The sequence below is a fragment of the Rhinolophus ferrumequinum genome, chromosome 13 (genome assembly GCF_004115265.2).
Source record: "Rhinolophus ferrumequinum isolate MPI-CBG mRhiFer1 chromosome 13, mRhiFer1_v1.p, whole genome shotgun sequence".
NCBI classification, from domain to species: Eukaryota; Metazoa; Chordata; class Mammalia; order Chiroptera; family Rhinolophidae; genus Rhinolophus; species Rhinolophus ferrumequinum.
Window position 1 is genome coordinate 66,147,808 of NC_046296.1, and position 21,163 is coordinate 66,168,970.

General features: G+C 49.1%; 2 protein-coding genes across 9 annotated transcripts in view; one reads left to right on the plus strand and one right to left on the minus strand.

The window, feature by feature from the left end:
- ASAP2 (ArfGAP with SH3 domain, ankyrin repeat and PH domain 2) overlaps positions 1-21,163 on the minus strand; it is a 147,546-nt gene that overhangs the window by 104,033 nt on the left and 22,350 nt on the right. The window lies entirely within an intron of this gene.
- Positions 1,117-2,134, plus strand: LOC117033083 (40S ribosomal protein SA-like). The gene is given in 2 exon segments (XM_033125020.1): positions 1,117-1,850; positions 1,853-2,134. Coding segments are annotated over 2 exon segments (885 nt in total). The 5' UTR covers positions 1,117-1,174; the 3' UTR covers positions 2,062-2,134.

Genomic DNA, 21,163 nt, shown 5'->3' on the forward strand with positions numbered 1-21,163 from the left:
CTGGCTCCCTTGTGCCCCTTTGGCTTTATTGCACGGAGGTCACAATGCCATTCCTCCACCCCAAATCTGTCATCTCTAGGAATTAACCTTTCCCCCCTGCAATCCAAGTAGTGCAGTGATGGGGGCGGGGGGCCTGGGTGGGTGGAGATAAACTTGGGGAGGGCCTGTGGGTGTATGGGAACCACCCAGGCATTTTTCCCACCCACAGGCAACACACTCTGCACCCCCTACATCCTCGTGTCCCAGGCATATTATGAGAGAAACTGGTACAGCAGAGCCACGGGCTTGGGGACTCAGCGCTGGACCTTGATCCCCACATCCCTAAAACGGGGTGATGACATCCATCTGGTAGGGCTATTGTGAAGATTATACGATATAAATGATACTTCCACTGGCACGTGGAAAGTCTCTGGGTTGATGTGAGGATACCCCCACTTCCCACCGCCCCAACAGACGGCACAGCAGAGCCATCGAGTAATGTGACTGCTGACTGACTCGAGGGCAGAGACGGGCCTGCCTTGGACCTGGGCAGCTGCTTTACAGGCTCCATCCGGCTCCCCCTCCACACATGGTGAGAAGTCCACGGGGCCCTACCGGGAGCCCACACCACCCCGTCTTAGACGGCACTGCAGACATCCAGCCCCCGCGAACCCTCTGCACCAACAGCCTGAGTCTGTGTGGGCTTCTTCCCCATACTTTTCCCCCAGTATGTTCAACCTTAGGCCCAAACAACGGCTGTTTGTGGGGAGAAGGTGGACAGAGACGGACACATGTGCAGGAGAGAACTGGAGGTGGGCCCCCCCGAGGTGTGAGAGGGGGCAAGCCTGCCTAGAGGCCTTCCTTTACAAGTGGGGTTCCCTATGCCAAGGAGTCCAAAGGGAAGGGGAGCAGGGGGACATCTGACACTAAGTGCCCACCTGTTCTGCTCCCCTTGTACCAGAGAAGTGGGGTTCCACACTCTGCTCCATTTAACTCGAGGACTGTGCAAACCCTTTCAGGGCCCAGGATGCCGTAGCTGAGAAGTGTGGAGAAGTTTAGCACCAGAACTCAAATACAGCGGGGCTAGTTCAGACACTGCCACTAAAACTGCGCATAGGCCTTTCCGCGCTACCCAGAGAGGGATCCACACGGCGTTGTACTCAGTTCCCACGTAACTTAAAGGGAATCTTTCACAATGTCCGGAGCCCTTGTTGTCCTGCAAATGAAAGAGGAGGATGTCCTCAAATTCCTTGCAGCAGGAACCCATTTAGGTGGCACTAACCTTGACTTCCAGATGGAACAGTACATCTACAAACGGAAAAGTGATGGCATCTACATCATAAATCTGAAGAGAACCTGGGAGAAGCTCCTGCTGGCGGCTCGTGCCATTGTTGCCATTGAAAACCCGGCTGATGTCAGTGTCATATCGTCCAGAAATACTGGCCAGCGAGCTGTGCTGAAGTTTGCCGCTGCCACCGGAGCCACGCCTATCGCCAGCCGCTTCACTCCTGGGACCTTCACTAACCAGATCCAGGCAGCCTTCCGAGAGCCGAGACTCCTGGTGGTGACCGATCCCCGGGCTGACCACCAGCCTCTCACAGAGGTGTCTTACGTTAACCTGCCGACCAGCGCTCTGTGCAACACAGACTCTCCTCTGCGCTACGTGGACATTGTCATCCCTTGCAACAACAAGAGAGCTCACTCCGTGGGTCTGATGTGGTGGATGCTGGCCCGGGAAGTCCTGCGCATGCGTGGCACCATCTCCCGTGAGCACACGTGGGAGGTCATGCCTGATCTCTACTTCTACAGAGACCCTGAAGAGATTGAAAAGGAAGAGCAGGCCGCCGCTGAGAAGGCCGTGACCAAGGAGGAGTCCAGGGCGAATGGACCGCTCCAGCGCCCGAGTTCACTGCTGCTCAGCCTGAGGTCGCGGACTGGTCTGAAGGCGTGCAGGTGCCCGCCGTCCCCATTCAGCAGTTTCCTACTGAAGACTGGAGTGCCCAGCCTGCCACTGAAGACTGGTCTGCAGCCCCCACTGCTCAGGCCACTGAATGGGTGGGAACGACCACTGAGTGGTCCTGAGCTGTTCTTCCACAAACTCTTATGCAAAATGGAAATAAGGTTGATGGAAAATAAACAGTTTCTAAAAAGTTAACAAAAAAAAAAAAAAAACTGCGCACAGAAGACTGGATTCCACTGCACCAGAGGGACAAGAGCCATGAACTGGTGCCAAACCTGCCAGGTGGGCCGGCCTCGGAGCAGAGTGAGGGCCAGAGCTAAGGGCCCAGCAAGAGATACAGACAGACAACCTCACGCCTTCTTCTCTCTCTGAACAGCTGCCCCAGATCACATGCACTTACCCAGGAAGCAGGAGCGAAAGATGGTGACTGGAGGCCATGGCACTGAACAGAAGTGCGGGAGAGGCCAGGCTAGTGGAGCCCAGAAAGGGTGACGTCTCCTAGGAAGGAGCACCCTCTGACTGGCCAGAGAACCCAAACAGCTCGGCAGGAAGCAAGAGCAGGTCACAGAGCCAGACTGGGCAGTGGAGGCGCGGCCGGAAGTGGGGAGAGGGTGGCAAGGGCAGGGCAGGGTCCTGTCACTGAGGGGTCGTGGGGGAGGGCCGGCTCTCGGCTGCGGCTGCGGCGGCTCAGAATGTCCCTGGCTTCTGAGTCGTTAAAGGCTATTTATTTTCAGCATTTCGGGATGTGAGCATTTCTCCCCAAGGAAGGGCTTCAGACCATTTGGTTTTACTTTCTTTGTCTGTTCTCCATCCAAAAAAAATTCCAAACCCCATCTAATAAAACAAGAGGAGAGGGAGGGAACGGGTTCCCTGGGCCACCACAACTGAGGGGAAGAGGCTGACCTCCTGCCCACACAGCCGCCCGGACTGACCCTGGCCCGGGTCCTCATGCCGTCCCCACCAGTGACACGGCGGCCTGCGGACCCAGTGCACGGCTGCAAGCTGCGATCCCCAGAGAATCCCAAATGCCGAGTCCTGAGGCAGACTCTGTATTTAGTGGAGCAATTTGTTTAGTTTAAAGGCTGAAGTGGAGAAAGAGAGAGACGAAGATAAATGTAAGAGATGTTCTGTTTCTCAGACCAGAATGCTAATCTGCTGTGATGCTAATATGCACAGTACTTAACTATTCCTCAAAAAGACAAATATACACATTATTTCCTCCCCCTCAAGAAACACCAGGAAGATGCAATAGCCCACAGGAGAGAAAGCAGCTACACAGGTCCCGCAGGTTCCAGCTGTGTGGCCCGGGAATCGGAAGGTTTACATTTATGACAGTGACTAGAAATGATGGGCTGTGCACAACGAGACAATGAGCACGGTGGCAGGGAAATGGGCGCCATCTGGGCTCTGTCATCAACCTGTACTGTGGCCCTCGAGAAGTCACTTCTCCTCCACGGTTCCCCCACGATGTACAATTCTGTGAAGTACTGCCTTTGACAGTTTGCACTCCAGCTATCTTTCCGAGGATGGATTACAATTACATTCAAATATACGTGATGTAACGCATTAATTTTCCAGGGGAAACTAAGAATCTTGTGTGGATGTCTCAATAAAATCAATGAATGACTCGCTATTAATACTGCAAACAGGGGACCATAATCCTACTGCAAATGTAAAAACAAATATTTTGTAATAGCAGAAAGTAATTTTTCACTACAAATTCCGCTGCATTTCCCTGGCTTCGATTTCTCACAATAGGTAAGAAACATGTAGCATGTATGTCAGTACATGTACCGGAAGGCTGAGTTCCAAACATCAGCAGTGGCAGCAGGGGTGGCAGTGGTAACAGTCTCTCACATCTGCACTGCACTTGCAACCCATAGACCTTTTACAGATGACGGCTGGTTTCTTCACACCTGTTTGTGAAGCAGTCCCTGCTTTCAGACTTAAATTTTCCCAAGGCAACTGAGATTTCTCGGAAACTGAACCCAGGGAATAAAAGGCTCTCAGCCCCGTCAGGACGGGGACCCAAGATTTCTAGCACAGCACCTGCCACCTGTCAGTGCTCCAGAAACGTACAACGACTAGAACCGTGCTCCCCTGCCCTTTAGATTAGACCAAACCACAGCCACAGCTCTGTCGGGAAAGACTCCCTTCAGTAGGTGAAGTCACACCTAAGAAAGCACAGGTTGTTGGGAGGGCAGAGGAGCCCCAGGCAGAGACAGGTGGAGAGGACGAGAACTACGAATGGACAGAACGAGCTGCTAAGAGGCCACACGATGCACTTCATCCACTTGGTCAGTGGTTTTTTAAAACACCATTCCCTGAGCGAAATAGATTAAAAAGGTTATTTTACTAGAACACAAATTGTTCAAATATGTAACATCACCTGATGTTGTGATGACTCAATGACTCAATGAAACCAATGAGGCTGCTTTTTCATTTATCTGAAATTGGCAGCTTAGATGCCACCGGCCTGTACTTTCCCTTCAGCGCTTAGTTATACGAGACGGAGAAAATTCTAATTTGCACATATAAATAGAAACAGATGGTCACAGACACACTTTTCCAAGGCAGCCCAAGATATTCTTTATAAAGCTAATTCCAAAGCTTTGAAATAGAAATTCATTTCAACTCTCCACCACTAACACCATCGGATATCTTCTTGCAGTCCTTCTCTCAAATATGTCAGACGACAGGTACTTAAAACTTAATTACTGCGAAGGCTGTGTACAGGATCAGCGTGGCACAATGCGTTACACAGGAATTTCTTTTTGTACAACGGACTGCTGCTTTTCCTGACATTTAACTGAAGGCGGTACATACACACACACACACACACACACACATGCTAAACAACTTTGAACATCTGGGTGCCACACAGCCGTGCTAATGTTCTTCTGTCTTGGTCACCCCAGAGCCGTGCTTAGCACGCAGTTGGCACTCCATAAACCATCATTAAATGAATCAATTGTGCTGCCAGGATAACTTGCTTTTCAGGGGACCCTAGAACAGCTCTTCTCCTGCCACCTCTGTAACTGTGTCTGAACCTGCAAATGTGTCATTGATTAGAAAGGCTGCAGACCTGCACTGGTCATTCCATGAATTCAGGTCTACACACGTTCCTTCATCAAACAGGGTATTAAAAACAACCCAACTTCAGCGCTACATCACTGGAGCAACTCAAGTTTATATGCAGCCTCCTCAACACCTAACGTGCCACCAACACACACACAGACAAATACTCCCACCCCCACAGCCCATTCTTACCAAGAACTCAAAATGTTTCGGGATAACACTTCACTGCTGGGAGATGCAAACATAAGAGTGCAAATCTTGGCTTTTGAAAACTTTTAAAAACTTGTTGGAAATATTAAAACAACAACAAAAAACCACCCAGTATAGAGATTATACAGAAACCCTGAAGAACCTCTGGGGAACCTAAGGGTCCCCAGGTCAGTTCTGCCCCAATCCCCTTCATATCTTGGGCAAGGCCCTTCACCCCTGTAAACCAGGAGGGGTGAACTCCATAACCTCTAAGAGCACCACCTAGAACCATCCCCGGCTAGGAAGACACAAACCAGCAAGCTGCTGCTTTAAGCTCCGGTATTCGTCAACATCTAATAAACTGTTCCACAATAACAAGGTGGTGTGAGGCCATGTTTTTCAAACTCTACAGGAGATTGTTTTTAAAGTGAATTGCAGGCTATGGATTCTTTAAATTCTTTCTTTAAATTTTTATCCCAGTTTCCAGGAATGTCTGCAATATTACTCCACAGAGCAGTGTATCTTTCAGAATCTTGTTTCAGAAGATCGTTACTAAAGGTTTCTTTTCTTTTGAGCAGTGCCTTCCAGTGAGAGCCATTCAAAAAATTCATCAGAATCTCTACTCCCGTGATGCATTTCGTGATATACAAAGCAACTTACGGGGCCGGCCCAGTGGCTCAGGTAGTTGGAGCGCCGTGCTCCTAACACTGACTGAGGTCACCGGTTCAATTCCCAGATGGACCAGTGAGCTGCGCCCTCTACAGCTAAGACTGTGAACAACAGCTCTGCCTGGAGCTGGGCTGCTGAGTGCAGCTGCTGAGTGCTGCCGTGGGCTACCGTGTGCTGCCCTCATGAGTGGCCGGCAGCCCATGAGAGCTGCCGTGAGCAGCCGACCAACGACTGGTGACCGACTGCCTCAGCCCCGGGTGGGGGGGGGGGGTGCGCAAGGCTCTTAATAGTAGCATGGCCCACAACTAGACTGAGACACAACGGCTGGAACGAGAGTGGGGGGTGGCGATGAAGGGGGAGGAAAAAAAAAGCAACTTACATGGTTTAACTACAGACATACAGATCAAAGAACTTATACAGTGACCAGTGAGCACATGAAAAGAGGCTGACCACGACTAGTTACCGGGGAAATGTAAATTAAAACCACAGTGAGATTCTACTACACATCCACTACGATGGCTAAAATGGACGAGACTAAGGCCGAGAATATCAAATGTTGAGGATGTGAAGGCTTGGAACTCTCATACGTTGCCAGTGGAAGTGAACGATGGCACAACCACGTTAGACAACAGCATGGCAGTCATTCCTTCGTTTTTCAGGACACTATTCAACACCCCAGTTGACCCCGGTAGATGGAGGCTGAGCCTTTTGGGGGCTGCAGTGAACTAGTAAACGTCGAGACAGTTGGTACAGGAGTGGTGACACGTACCACCGTGTGACACGCACTGCCTGCATGTGTTCCTAAACTCTTCAAGTACCTTCCAAAGACCTCGAAAATAAATTTCTCCAGACTCACTGGCTCTTCCATTAAACTCTAACGCAGTTCCGACACCACGGCCTCGGCCACCTGTCTGCCCGACCGTCCCCACTGCCCGCTCTCAGCAGCACCTGTCAGCATCTATACAGTGTGCATAAATGGCTGTCTCGACACTCTCTCTCCTTCTAACACTTCCCAGAGGGAACGTGTTCGACAGGCTGCCACTCTGATACCTACCAGTCAGCACGCGCTGAGGAGCCAGCGGGGATCATTGAGAAACACTGGTGAAAGACACTCTATGAACTCACACACGGTAATTTTTCAGGAAAAAAAAACACATGTTAATTAAAGGACAAATGAGAGATGCTGGCACACACTTCCTGTTCCTGAAGTCACCTCAGGCCCGTCCCTCGTCCTGTTTAATCATATACGACCTTCCTTCCTGCCAGTCCCCTCTCCACAGCCGCACGGGCAGCTGTTAACACCTTCCAGCTACAGTGACCTTCCTCTCACATCATTCCCGCTGGCATTCTATTTTCCACACTAACTTCCTCCAAGCATTCTATTGTCCATCGCAAAACTGAAGGTCCCTAAGAAAGATATCTTCTTTCCTTCGGAGAATTCAACAAGGTTAGTTTTTCCCCACTGGCCCCTTCACCTCCTGCCAAAGGTCACTGAGTTCTAGGTGGAATGGAGGGAAGGGAAAGCCAGGTGAGGCAATGCAAAACGCACGTGTCCTCTCTGGTCACTGAACACACGAATTCTTTAAATTCTTTCTAACCCCTCAATGGACACTGGGGTTAGCAGTTCGGCTTCGAGCTTCGCCCTTGCTCCTGTGCACCCAGAGCCATGCAGCAAGCCCCCCTGAGCCAGCTCCCCAGTTTTCAGCACCCCTGGAGGAGAGTCCCCAGACACTGCTCCCTGAAGACCACTGTGCCAAATGGAGCACCGGTGGGCGGTGGACGTCAGTCCCATCCTTGCCGCCATCCTGTTCTCAGGAGCTCGGCTCCTTTCACAACAAATAAGAGACCTGGTGAAAAACCACAAGGCCACCTCCACTCACACAATACAACTCCTTAATCTGACCCCTGTCCTCCCTCAATCTCTGTCCTCATGACCCTTGATCACGCTCCAACTCCATTCCCTGCAAGACCTCATTCCCTGAGGGAACTGTGGGCTTTCCCAGCTCCATGCCTCTGAGTGCAAAGCCTGTCCCCCTTATGCCGTTTCTACAACAAACACCTGCAACCTTCCAGATCCAGACGAATGCCACTTCTTCTGTGTCACCTTGGCTCCCACGGCCTCTGATCTCAGCTCTTTAAGAGAACGTCCCACCCCAGTCTTGTTTTGAAGTTCAGGGTTGAAAATTGTCTTCCCCACCCATGAGGGGAAGGCATGGGTCTTCGCTCTCTCTGAACCCCTACAATGCTGTGCTCGGTGCTTGGCTCCTGATGCTACATGAGGGCTGCGTTTAATTTAATCTCTGTGACCCCTTTTACCTTCAGCAGTTAGGGTTGACTCTTGTGTCCAGTTAACAGGAAGAGACACCTCCACCCCCCACACCCCACCCCCCGCTCTGAGGGGTTCTGAGTGCCACAGCCATCACCTGGCCCTCTCCTGGCTGATGACTGATGGCTGGCTGTGGACTCCGCTGAAAGACTACGGTACTGTATTCCCCTGGGGCCATTCGATGTGCCCTACACCTTCCTGTACCCCCTGTGGAATGGGGAAACACTTGACACACTCCAGTTTATTAAGTGATTAAGGAACCCGGGCCCCAGTCACGGTGCCCGGGGTCTGACACCCAAGTCAGGGGGGCACCCGGGGGCTACGAGGACTCTGGTAGTTCTAGAAACAACAGAGCCATGATCCTGCTTTACTTTTCTCATTCTTTCTCTGTGCCCAGCAGAAAGAAAGTCTGTGGTCAAATACCATTTGCTGAATTATCAGAAGTAATTGCCACGTGTTAGCACACCTTACAGATTACACAATTTTATTCAACAAACGTTAAACACCCACATTGTGCCAGGAAGCATGTTAAATGCTAAAAGACATTAAGGTGGACTTTCTGCCCCAAGGAGACCATGGGCATTATTTTAGCTCCTAACAATCCTGAGGCAGTTAGGACAGGCATTATTTTCCGGATTTTACAGATGGTGAAACTGACTCTCAACAGATTAAGACAATTTTCCAAATAAGAAAACTGGTACAGACGGGAAGAGAAGTGAACCCAGGTTTGACCCCAACCGCCACCCTCCCTCCCCCACAGCACGCAGCCTCTGAGGGATGGGGATGGCGGCCTGACATCCCTACACTCTTTCCACAGATCCCGAGCAGGACCAGCCCCCAAAATTTGGGAACTTGGCAGTCCATTTTCAGGGCTACCCTCTCTGACTGAGCCCCTCTGGCGTCCGCCTCAGTGTCCCTGAAATGTAGGGTCTCCTGAACGCAGGACATGGTGAAGCCAAAAAGGAACACCCACGGAGCCATAGGTAGGGGAGTCATACCACTATGTTCTCGCTGGCGGCTGGTCGAGACACAAAAGCAAACATCCGCCAGTACCCCAACAGGGGTCTGCCTGCACCCTGGTCTCGCTGGCGGCCGGGAGAGTCACAGGAAGTAGGATCAACACAATCCTCAGTGCAATCCGCTTGCTAACCCCACTTGCTAGCCGCAATGCACGGTCCGCTCCTCGCCAACCAACCGCCCCCAGCGTAGCCCCGGCAGTTATATCAGTGGCTAATGGCCAACCGGTAACAGCGGACGGCCATGTGATCACAGCGGACGGCCATCTACTACCCGAGCCAGCACCTTTCCATGTGAGGCCCAGAGCCTGGAAACTGCTCTCTGGGGCTCTGTCCCCATAGTCCCCAAGGACAACCTGCTCTCCGCTGGAGGTAGCAAAGCATCCAACTCAACTCAGCCAAACGTGGGAATGCTGCTGAGAAGGGTGACAGCCTGAGAGCAAGGATACAGCCTGTGTCACAGGTTCTAGCTCCTGTGAAGGTCGCAGGCTCCAGCCCATGGCTCCAGCCTCACACAGCTGCCCACTTTCTATCCTCCATACCACCTGTGCTGCTCCATCTGCTAAGGCCCAAATGCACTAGCGTACGTGACGAGTCTACCTGGCGTTTCCCTCGTGGGCATTATCATCCAATGAACTCAGCAAGGTGCTTCCTACAGGACGATCCTGGAGGCTCCTAGGGGTGGGTCTGGGGCAGACACCGCCTTATGAGACCCCATCAGGTCACTCCTGGCCTGAGTACAAGGCAAGTCTAAATGTGTGGTTCAAGTTTATAAGTAAGAAACCCCTCAGACACCACAATCATCACAGAAATGAAAATTACAACATGAGGAAAGCTCTGCCACCCCCTTTGGAGACATGAGGGCAGACGGGCAGAAGAGAGGTTAAGGGGCAGGGCTAAGCCGCAGACCCTCGTGCACAGACCAAGTTCATGCTAAGTTCACTCTGCATTTAAGGTCCTTTCAGGGTAGAAATTTTGAGACCAAAGCCTCCCAGCAGAACTGGCATTCAACCGCATCAGATGTTAAAAAGGGAAGAACCCTGGACTGAGCAGACACCCGAGGGGCCAGCCTGGCTCTACCACTAACTGGCTGTGTGGCCGTGGCCTTGGCCAAGTGACAAGCTCTCAGCCCCTGGCTGGGCCAGGCCATCTCACAGCACCCAGTCTGCCCACAGGAAGCTAAACTGAAGTCTCTTTTAGACTGAAAATTCTAGGAGTCTAAGATTCTATGTACATGGGATGGGGGATTACAGAAGTCGAAGGACAGCATTTCTTAACACAGACTTTGTCCCCTGGATTGGAGGATGGGGAGAATTCTTGGTGACAAAGAACACAAGGGCCAACCTCACCGCCAACACGAGCTCATGGCCGAGGTGACAATAGTGGCAGTGACCGCTTTGTAAGAATGTGGCAGGAAATCAACAAGAGTCACACCCTGGCCTGCGACCCCAAAACTCAGTTTTTCCTCCAAATTCTAACATTTCCCTCATACTTGAGAAATGAAGAGTTCCTCATAACTTATCTATGGGGGAGCGGGGGGATGACACCAAAATACAAGGGTTTTAAAAAACATCTTGTTGTAAATCTCTAAAAACAAACTTTACGTTTCCCTGTTTTCTTAAATAGAAAGTGCTGAGTGTAATCCCGCCTTAACACTCGGAGTATCGGCAGCACAGAAGACTGCCTCGCTTGTGACACTCTGGATGGTCGGTGTGGGACGCAGAACCGCCGGCCAGCACACCGAGACCCCACTCTGCTCGGCTCTTCTTCTCCCCACTGTCAGCTGCTCGGCCTTCCACCCAGCCACCCCTTCCTCACCTACTGTCTGTCCTGGACTCTAGGACAGCTGAGCTGAGGCGTTTCTGTTGACTTCCGGTTCCTGGATCTGGTCCAGATGGCAGAGGTTGCTAAAAGTCTGACCTCTAGATAAGTGGAGCATAATTATGCCTAAGAGCCAGGGAACACATCATAAAGAGGTTATCAGAATGTGTGTGTGGAGGGATGTGGGGAACGGGGCCAAAGAGTGACAGTTTCCTGGATCAGCCAGGTTAGCACCAGATTTTAAACCTGAGACATAAAGTGTGGAGTAAGGAGGAGAGGCTGTGTAAGGACAGGAATTGTTAGCTTATTTATGCAAAAAGTAACAGTAATAGCTCCCACTTACTGAACAGCTGCTCTGTGCCTCACACAGGCCTATGTGCTCTCTGGCCTATGTGCTCTCGGAACATGGTTTCGTTCCGTTTACTTAGTGACTTAGTATCATTCCTCCCAAATTTCAGAATGAGGAAGTTGAGGACCTGACTGAGCTTTAAAGACCAAAGACATGAGCTAGTAAGCAGGACCACTGGGATTCGAACCCTGGAACACAAATGCCAGTGCTCATCCAAGTTCCTTCCACCGTAGCATGCCGCCTTAAAAACCCTTGTAAGAGAAGCAGCCAGCAAATCCAGAGAAGCACTTGAATCAGAAAGCTAAACTACAGACAGAAAGAAGCACATGAGGTAATCAGATCCATGAGGCCAATATCCTGACAGGCAGGCAAATTGCTGAACTGGTCGCTTGGTGCAGATGGGACCGTGGACCGTCCGAGGCGCCCCCAGCATCTGGTGATCTGGACCCGTTCCAGGACAGCATCTCTGTGGCAAAGGGTGAGTCAGTCTCTTTAATTGAGGAGCAGAGAGTTCCTTCTCGTCCTGGTTTCCAGCTGCTGCCTCCCCAATACCAGATCCAGGCAGCTTGTGCCATCAAAACAGGAACAGACAAACCGCCATCAGGCAGAAGATCCTTCTCCTCAGTTGAAAATCTTACTGGATGAGTCTTCTGCACACACTGCATGCAGCCTCGCATGGAAGCCACGAACTCCCCACAGGCAGGCCTTCCCACGCCGAGGAGCCATCAGGCTAGATGTTTCGGATGTGCAGGCAAGGACAGAAAGCAGTAAGGACAGAAAAGCGAGGACAGCGTGTGGTGCTGAAGATTACTAAACTGAAGACATGTTGCAGGTTTTTAAAATTCTGGATCCAGGATAAGACTTTACATACAGCTGAAGGAGTACAAATCCCACCAAGTTCACCTGCTCAGCAGCAGATGAGTTGCTGAAAAGTTACACGCGAGTCAAAAGTTCGTCAAGTCCACCAGTTCTAAGGTCCAGAGAGCATGGGTGTGAAAAGACTTTACGGGAATCCAATTCAACTTTTTAATCACAAATGTAAGGAGTTGCCCAAAGTCAAGCAATTTATCAGGAACGGGCCCAACGCCCCCACATCAGGTCTCCTGGTGCCCAATCCAGAGCTTCTGCCCCACCCGAGGGCACACCACCCTCTGTCCTTCTGTTAAACTTACATAATCACCCCTTCTGTATACCAGTTTTTAAAGCTTTGATTATTCTGCAATCAAAGGTGGGGGTCACCTTTCTTGCATCTGGGCCCCAACAAACACAACAACACAATATTTACTGAAACCAGTTAGGTCCCAGGCACTGTTCTGGCCACCAAGGAACTGGTGACAAACGAAACAGTCTCTGCCCTCATGGGCATGGAGCACCACTCCAGCGGAGAGGCAGGCAGGCAATGAGCTGATAACTGCATGGCATGTAACGGCAGACAGTGACCCTGCTAGAGGGAAAAGACAGCAGAGTTATGTAAACTCCAGGAGGCAGGGTTTCTGTATCCTCGTTTTGCTGCTGTGTCATCAACACCCAGTAGGTGTTCAATAATTATTTTGTTGACTGAAGGAACACACAGGAAGTGCAGAGTGGTGCTATGTTAGATGGGAAAGTCAGGAAGACGTGACGTGATATTTGAGCAACGTGTACAAAAAAGACTTAGAAACCACTGTGTGTTAAAATGGTAACTGTCATCACTCCAAGTGGTGACCCAAGATAGATGTGGGACTAATCTTCCAGGGCTTGTTCTTACGGAAGGTGCCACCCCCACACCTAGCACAGCGAAAGAGGGAGGAGGTCCTGCAGGCCGGCGCCCCACCCCTACCCTCCACGTCTCCAGCAATTTCCAGCTTCCACACCACAGTCATCAAAGCACCTAGAATAAATGTCCGCCTCCACAGGTGTTACCAGTCTTGCTCAGACCAGAAGCTGTCCCCTGGGAGGGTCCCAGCTCTTTCGTATTCAAAACCAAGCACAGTTCCTAGAATCTCAATTAGTAACCGTGATATCAGTAATGAGATGAGTAACGATGATGGACTCATCAGCCCTGCACGGAACCCGAGGTGTACTGCACACTGCAGGAGGCACTGAGCATAAGTGAGCGCACCGATCCACCCCACCCCACCCCACCGCCTGCAGAGTGGGAGACAGCAACCTGCCGGAGGCCAAACCACGAGGAAGAGCTAAGAGCTCACGTCCACACCCTGGCTCATGCTTTTACTTCTACATCAATGACAGTGCGTGACGTCATCACTGAACGCGGGCTAACTGCGTGTGAACTCAAGCCCATCCCGTCACCCTGTAAGAAAACAAGCAGTGTATTGCTGCAAAACGGCTAAGTCACCGAGCCTACGCCATTCTTTTCATGGTACCTTACAAAGGACCTACTCAAACTGTTTTTCCTTCATGTCACACATTCCAATTATACTGCAAATGAAGGTACATGAAACCCATCCCCTCCTTCTGTGAACACGGATGGCAGCCTGGTCAAGGCTGGCCCCACCTGAGAGCCCCAGTTCCTGAGTCTGCCCTCTAACCAAGCCACCAGCAGAGCCTCGACTTAAATGTGCTGTCAAGTCTCTCCCGTGAGCGTTAACTATGTCACAGGCTCCCAGGTCGGAGCTGGAACTGTGTTCGCATAATGGGCTCTGTTCCACTGGCATCATAAAACCCCACAACTCTATTCAAGGATTGTACAGCCCTCTCTGCCTGTGAAGACTATTCCAGCATCACGCATTTTAATTTAACTTAATTTGACTTGTAATGGCTTGTTAAGGTACACTACCTTTGAAGGCCTGAATATATTCAAATTCTTTTAATGACTTGATATAGAAGAAATTTTCCCACTAATTTTCCCGTAAAGGAAACTTGTCCATATATAGACTTCATAAAAACTAACACACATGCACCACTTCTCATTTTGGGGAACAAAATTTGCTGGCTATTTTTAGCACACTATTTCCTAATTACTTGTTATCTGTCCCTGACAACTAGACTGTGAGACCTGGAAGGTTCATTATTTACGGAATTCTCAGCAACTAGCATAGTTTACAATCAAACTGCTTGATGAGTTAAGTGAGCAAGTGAATAAATGAATGAATACACACCAGAGTAACCTAATTATATATTCATTCTGCCTCACATTAGTCTAGATAAAAACAAATCAAGCTTCAGCTTCTCTAAGTAAAAACACTACCTCATTCTCCAATCCCTACCTCCCTGAAAGATATAGTGTATCTTTGATTTTCCACCGAACTAGACCTTGAAAGTATTCTAATTAATTCATCTGCATTATACACAGTAAGCAGATGCTTTCAAACAAAATATGACTTTAACAGTTCCTTCTCTGATTTAGTCACATTTTCCATCTGAGTTCCTATACCAATCATGATTACAATCTATGAACAAAAATGTACATTTATAAAAATGTTTCCAAGGCTTCCGAAGGCAAAAGTAGGGTTTCCAGGCGGGAATTCCCGCCCATTCTCAGGAATTTTTTTCGCTTTCCTGCTCCCAAATCCCGAGATACAAACTGTTTTCTGTTCTTCACGATGAATCGTTTCCACAAAGTGACGGCCAATACTACCAACCACCTGGGTTCAAGGAGCCGATTTTCCCGATTTCCCGACCAACTTTTCTAGGGAAAAGGAAAACGAAAAAAATCCCCGAGAATGGGCGGGAATTCCCGCTTGGAAACCCTACACAAAACACTCCTGGTCACAGAAACTGAAGTACAAGCCTTTGTTAATCCACATGCATTGCCCTCATCGACACCTGAAGCCGTCATTGGGGCAGACCAAAGGAAAGCGAGCACATGAGGCTGCTTGCGTGACGTTTTTAAACAAAAATGTGTTGTTTATGTTACTTGGCCTCAGTTACATCCAGGCAGGACCTAATGCTCACCGAGGTCTCACACGTAATGGTCTGAACATATGTATTAGTCTCACCTGACAGTCATCACACAATCAAAAGGTGCTTCCCCAATATCGTGCTGCTCCAGAGAGAGCTATTTTTAACTCATAAAGGAGGTAGATAAAGAGAGAAGTTGGAGCAGAAAAGGAAACAGAAGAGAGTGATCAAATGGTGATCAGCTGTGATTCTCTCCCTGGCTCGATCCTGGTATTACGAGGAGCCACAGGCCTTTGGGTCACCTCCCACTGACAGTGATCTAGCCACCAGCTTTTGTCCCCAAAGGCTTCAGAAAGAAGGCTCGGAGAACAGAAGCCACACTCGCTCCAGGCCAGCCAAAGGCACTTCAAGCAGCCAGCACCACCAGGCTGGACACAGCCCCACTGCTGGGCCACTCGCAGTTTAAGGCGTCCAATTTCCTGAGGGCGGATCCTCCCAGAAGAAAAGGCTCGCAGAAGCAGATCACCAGAAGCTGCTGTAAAACCTTAGTGCACTTACTCAACAAACATTTACCCAGCACAACCAATGTGTTGGCACTGGGCTAGGTGACAGAAGAGCAACTGACAACCTCAGCAAGAGACTGAACTTGCACTTCCCATGGTCCAGGCCAGATTAGATTCTATCTGCAAACCGCCGAAGCATTCGCCCATAGATCATGTCCAAACAGAACGCCTATCGCTGCGGTCTGGCCAAAAATGTAGTTTCATTCCAGCAGAATACAGACCTCTGGCCTTACTTCCAAGACAAGAAACACCCACATACTGAACACCTGTGAAATATACATTGTACCTTCATCTCCTTTTAGTGCACGAAGGAAGTAGGGCTAAAAATGGTTAACCAACTTGCCCAGAAATACAGAGCCACCAAATAATGAAATCAGGCTTGAAATTCACATGTGTCCATCCAATAACAAAGTTCTTAGTCTAATACGCTTCCTTAAACATTGAAATTAGGACCCTAACATATGCAACCAGGGAACTCTCTGCCTGCCAGGCCCTTAGGCCTCTTTTTTGCCTCCTGAATTCATCTTTTGAGGCCCAGATCAAAATGTCACTCCTTCTGTTCTCCTCCCTTCACTGGATTTGGCCTAGTGTCTGTCTAGCATAAAGTAGGTGCTCAGTAAATGCTGGCTGCATTGAAAATACACATGCCCACAATAGAAAAATTATGGTACCTTTTTTTTTTTGCTGAGACATGTGCATTTCCTTAAATCAATTTCATTTTCATGTACGTGTTCATACTCAACTCCAACTATGTATGAGCAATTCATAATCATACCTTAGCTTAGCACACACAGTGGCAACAGGGCAATGGCTTACCAGAAAACTTTTTACTGAAAACTATTAGACAAATAAAGAATTAATGTTTTACATGTATAACATGTATAATTCTGCAACATCGTTGCTTAATATCGATAAAACACCTTCCTGGACATATGCTAAATTAAGAAAGACTGCTGTTCTAATAGATAAATATGTGAGCTAATAATATGTAGTTTCGGGGTATATTTTTGTACTCACCCTGATATTCAGAGAGGTCTGTGAAAATCTTGTCTACATTGTTCTAGTAAATTGTCTGGTTTTCTCATCCTGACTTAATTCCTTTCCAGAAAGCACGCCAAAATAGTAACACAGGGAAAAGAACTCAACATGGAAACAGAAGAGCTGGACTCAACAGCAGACCAGCCCTGCTTTTCACCTGCCATGTGGCTATGGGAAAGTTACTTAAACTTCTCTAACAGTATCTTCTCCTATAAAAACAAGGATGTTGCCTATTTAAGTTTTGGTACCCAGTTAGATGGGTTGGAATGGTTGGCATATAAATGGTGCTCGGTTAATGGCAGGTGAAATGGAATTTTCTTCTCTTACCTTCCAAGAAGCAGCACCTCAATGGCCTCATTTGTATAATGAAGGAAATGGTACCGACACCTTTAGGTTCTTATGAGAATTAAGAGGTTGTATTAGTCTAGTGTCTGGCGTACAACAAAGGCCACAGAAGGTTGGTTATTATTCTCTGCCACACATGCACGTGGCTTCACTCTACCCAAAACACAATGAAACAGTAAAAACGTTAACAGAGTTATACTGAAACAGATCAGACCCCACAGGAGTGACAATTTATGTAGAGTAACTGCTGTCAGCAACTCTGAATGTACTACAATGAAGTGCAAACAGCTAATCCTAAAATCCCAACATGATGACCCAAATCTGTGCTTCCCCTACACTACGCCGGCCATACCGAAGGGTAGTCACAGCATTCAAAACGTAGTGAATTCACCCTGGGAACAAGCTACAAAAAGGAAAACCACGTAGTCATTTCAATTGATGCAGAAAAGCATCTGACAAAATTAAACACCCAACTGATGACGGAAACTCTCAGCAAACTAGTCACACAAGAGAATCTGACAGAGTTTATACAAAACACCGCACCTAACATCACTCTGAACAGTGAAGGACTAAACGCTGTCCTCTTACGATCAGGAACTAGCTCCCCCCCGGCTGAGTGGTGCACTGGATGGCCTGGAAGAGTACAGTAAAGCAAGAGCAATAAATGATAGGCAAACAGATGAGAAAGGGGGTGGCAAAACTTGTTATTCATAGATGACAGATGTAGGAAACGCTAAGGAATCTACTACTAAAAAGCTACTACAACCACCAGTAAATTGGTTTAAAGCAAGAGGGAATTTTGGGGGGGACGAAAATGTTTTACATCATGATTGTGGTGGTGATTACATGACTGTACACTTGTCAGAGTGCACTGAATTGTACTCCTGAAATCAGCCAATTTTGTTGTATGTAAACGATACCACGATGAAGCTGACCGAAACAGGAGCCGGCCCACTTCTCACTCACAGGCCGCGTCCTGCTGACCCTCCTCCATACGCAAACACAGCTCTGTACTTGTGTCTGACATACTTCAAGCGCTGTTGGGGGCGGGGGGGGTATTTCTGGCTTGTAAATCAGAAAAGGCCCTGGAGAAAGGCATTTTCAGAATACGGGGATGAAAACAGCTTTCACACGAGGTCAGATAAAGTGACCAGGATTCCGCAGTCTGGAAAGAGAGCTTTAGGAAGTGAGTGTGGTTGCTGCCCTACGGAGCTGTGCACATAGGACATGGTGACAAACACCTGCGATGTGAGAACACAGGGGGGTCACATTTCAAGGGGTTCCCTTCGTCTAGCCCTCTGGTGTTCCCGATGAGGAAACTGAATCTTCAGAAAGAGGAAGCGACTTGCCCGAGAGAACATGGAAGTTTTTATCAAAGACCAGAAAGAGATGAGTTTTTAAAAACAGCACAAATACAAAGCAGCAACATGTCATTTGAATTGTAGTTTATGTGCACAATTCATCAACCAACCCATGGGAAAGTCCAGTCAGCAGACTTGCCGGGTAGCAGTTCTAGTAAGTGCTGGAAACTGGATTCAGATCCAGTGGTCGGAGGCTGGAGCCAGGGTCCGAGCCAGCACACGGAAGTACCTCCCAGCTGTGGGAGATGGAAAAACCACAGGAAGCACACACAGACGAGTGAGCACCTGCCCACAGGATCACAGAGGAGACACAAACCGCCACTCACCTTTACCTTTTTTACTTTTCCATTCGCTTGTGTGCTGGAGTAAGTGTAAGACTGCTTTCAAACGCTCCCTGTACGTGAAGAGACCTGACAGTCTAATGGGTTTTCGCACGATGACCGTTCCCAGAACCAAGGCTGAATATTGAGCACCTACTGTGTGCAGCACGCTTTACTCGAAGGTCAGACTAGTCCCCATCCTTGCTGGTGGCTCAGAGCCCCGTCTTCCAATCAAACAGGAGACAGACCAAACAGACGTCTCCTCAATTCCAGCACGGAAGCACAATCGACCCGATCTCTCCAAAGATACCAAGTGTGTTCTTATCTACAATTTGCACTGGAACTGAGAAAGGTCTCAATCCAGTCTCAAGACTCGAGGCATTATTAAAACGCCTCCACTTACACTTCTGAAAAGCAAAAACCAGAGAGCAACATTAGCCATCAGGGCATGCCCAAAATAGGGATTTCCCCCCTTTTCTGTTTTTAAGCTTCCATTCATTTGAGCCAGAAAAGTGGGTGTTTTCCTGGGTTCCCGCGCCTTCCACAGCTCCCCATAGCCAAGAGGTCACTGAGACTTGTCCCTCGGGCCTATTTCTCCCAGCTTGTCCTCCTTTCCCACCCCCCAGCTCCTCCCCAAGCTCAGACCTCATCCTCTGTACCTGAGCCCTTGCACCAAGCCTCTCCCTGGCAGGTCTGTTTGTCTGCCCCGCTCCCAGCCTCCCGGGCCCTTTCTGAGTCAGATCTTGACCTGTCCCTGTCCTATTCGCTCAAAAGCCTCGCCACCACAAACAAGATAAAGTCTTGCTGTTCAGCTTAAGGCAGAACTTTAATTAAGAAATAAACTAGAAGTCAACATACCCTCAGAAGACAATAAGCACCTTTTATCTGACACAGGAAAGGAGAAAGGGAAAGAAAAGCAAGAGAAAAGAGCATTTTAACTGTGCTAGAAATAAATTATAGCTCCAAATTCTAAAGGCAGGGCATTTAAGAATAAAAGGCATCGTGTGTGTGACACACACGCAACACACACACACACACAACACACACAAATGGGGTAATAATAAGTTGCTTTTTATTTTTTTTAATTCCATCGATCTTTAAATTTCCCTTTAATTCTCCAGTGGAAAGTCTTCCTATTTTTATAGGTTCTGAATTAAGATTTTTTTTTAATACAGATAATTATAAAAGTAAATTAAATTCACACTCTTGATATTAGTACTAAGAGTTTTAATTGTGTTAATATTCATATCAGAAAAGTAAGGTATCAAAATAGACCCCAGAAGGAGGTCATCTGGCATTCTGCACAGCACAAGGTTAAAGGGCAGAGAAATCACACAGGCAGAGATGAGAACATGTCGAGTCAGGGAGGAGCGGCATTTTAATGCAACTCTTTGAAGATCTCGATTGACTTAACATAGCCGAGTGCCCTGAAATCACAATCTTTATTTCATGGCACTTGATTAAGCTTCAGCTTATGAAAATTTCTAAATCATCTTCACCTTGTCTAACTTTAAAAGAAACGCAGGCCCACCAAGACCCTCACTAGTTCCACGATGGAACCAGGGCCCGAGAGCGGTTAGGGTGCAGAGGACGGCCCCCTCCGTTCCCCGAGACTCACATTACTTGACAACCTTCAAGCCCAGGCCTCTCCACGCAGCAGCAGTGACATCTGGGACGTTTAGCAGCAGCGCTGGCCGCCACCTACGGGAAGCCAGCAGCACCCTTACCCCTCCTCCCGACTGGGACGCCCAAACAGGTCTCTGGACCCCGAGGAGGCAAAACTGCCCAGGTGGAGCTGCTCTGTTCCAGGCCATCTGACTGCCCTCACCATTCAAGGAAGGGCACCACCGGCCTCCTCCTCCGAGAAGGTCTCTGGGTCCCACCACCACGGCCACCGTCAGGGTGCAAGTCTCTGATGAAACAGCCTGACTAGCTTGTCAATGTTCCCGCCACTCTGCCCCCAGGCCTAACCCCACAGCATGGCACGGCCCTCCCACACCAGCGCCTACACCAGAGCCACACCTGCCACCCTCTCCTCAGCTCAGGTTCCCTGCCCATTTTTCTACTACTTCACTCTGTAAAGTCGCCTCCCAACCAGGCTGCGTAAAGGCCGTGCTGATGATTCACCACATCCAGCCTGTTAGAATGAGCAGGACCTACACTCCACACGGACACAGGATCAGGCCAGGTAAACGCTGACCATCCAGAGCAAAGGGCCAAGGATCCACATCGTATGCACTCGCTACCAGGGCTGCCGTTGCGGCTTCTCTAGGAACAACCTGAGAACAGCTCTGCAGCGCGCCACC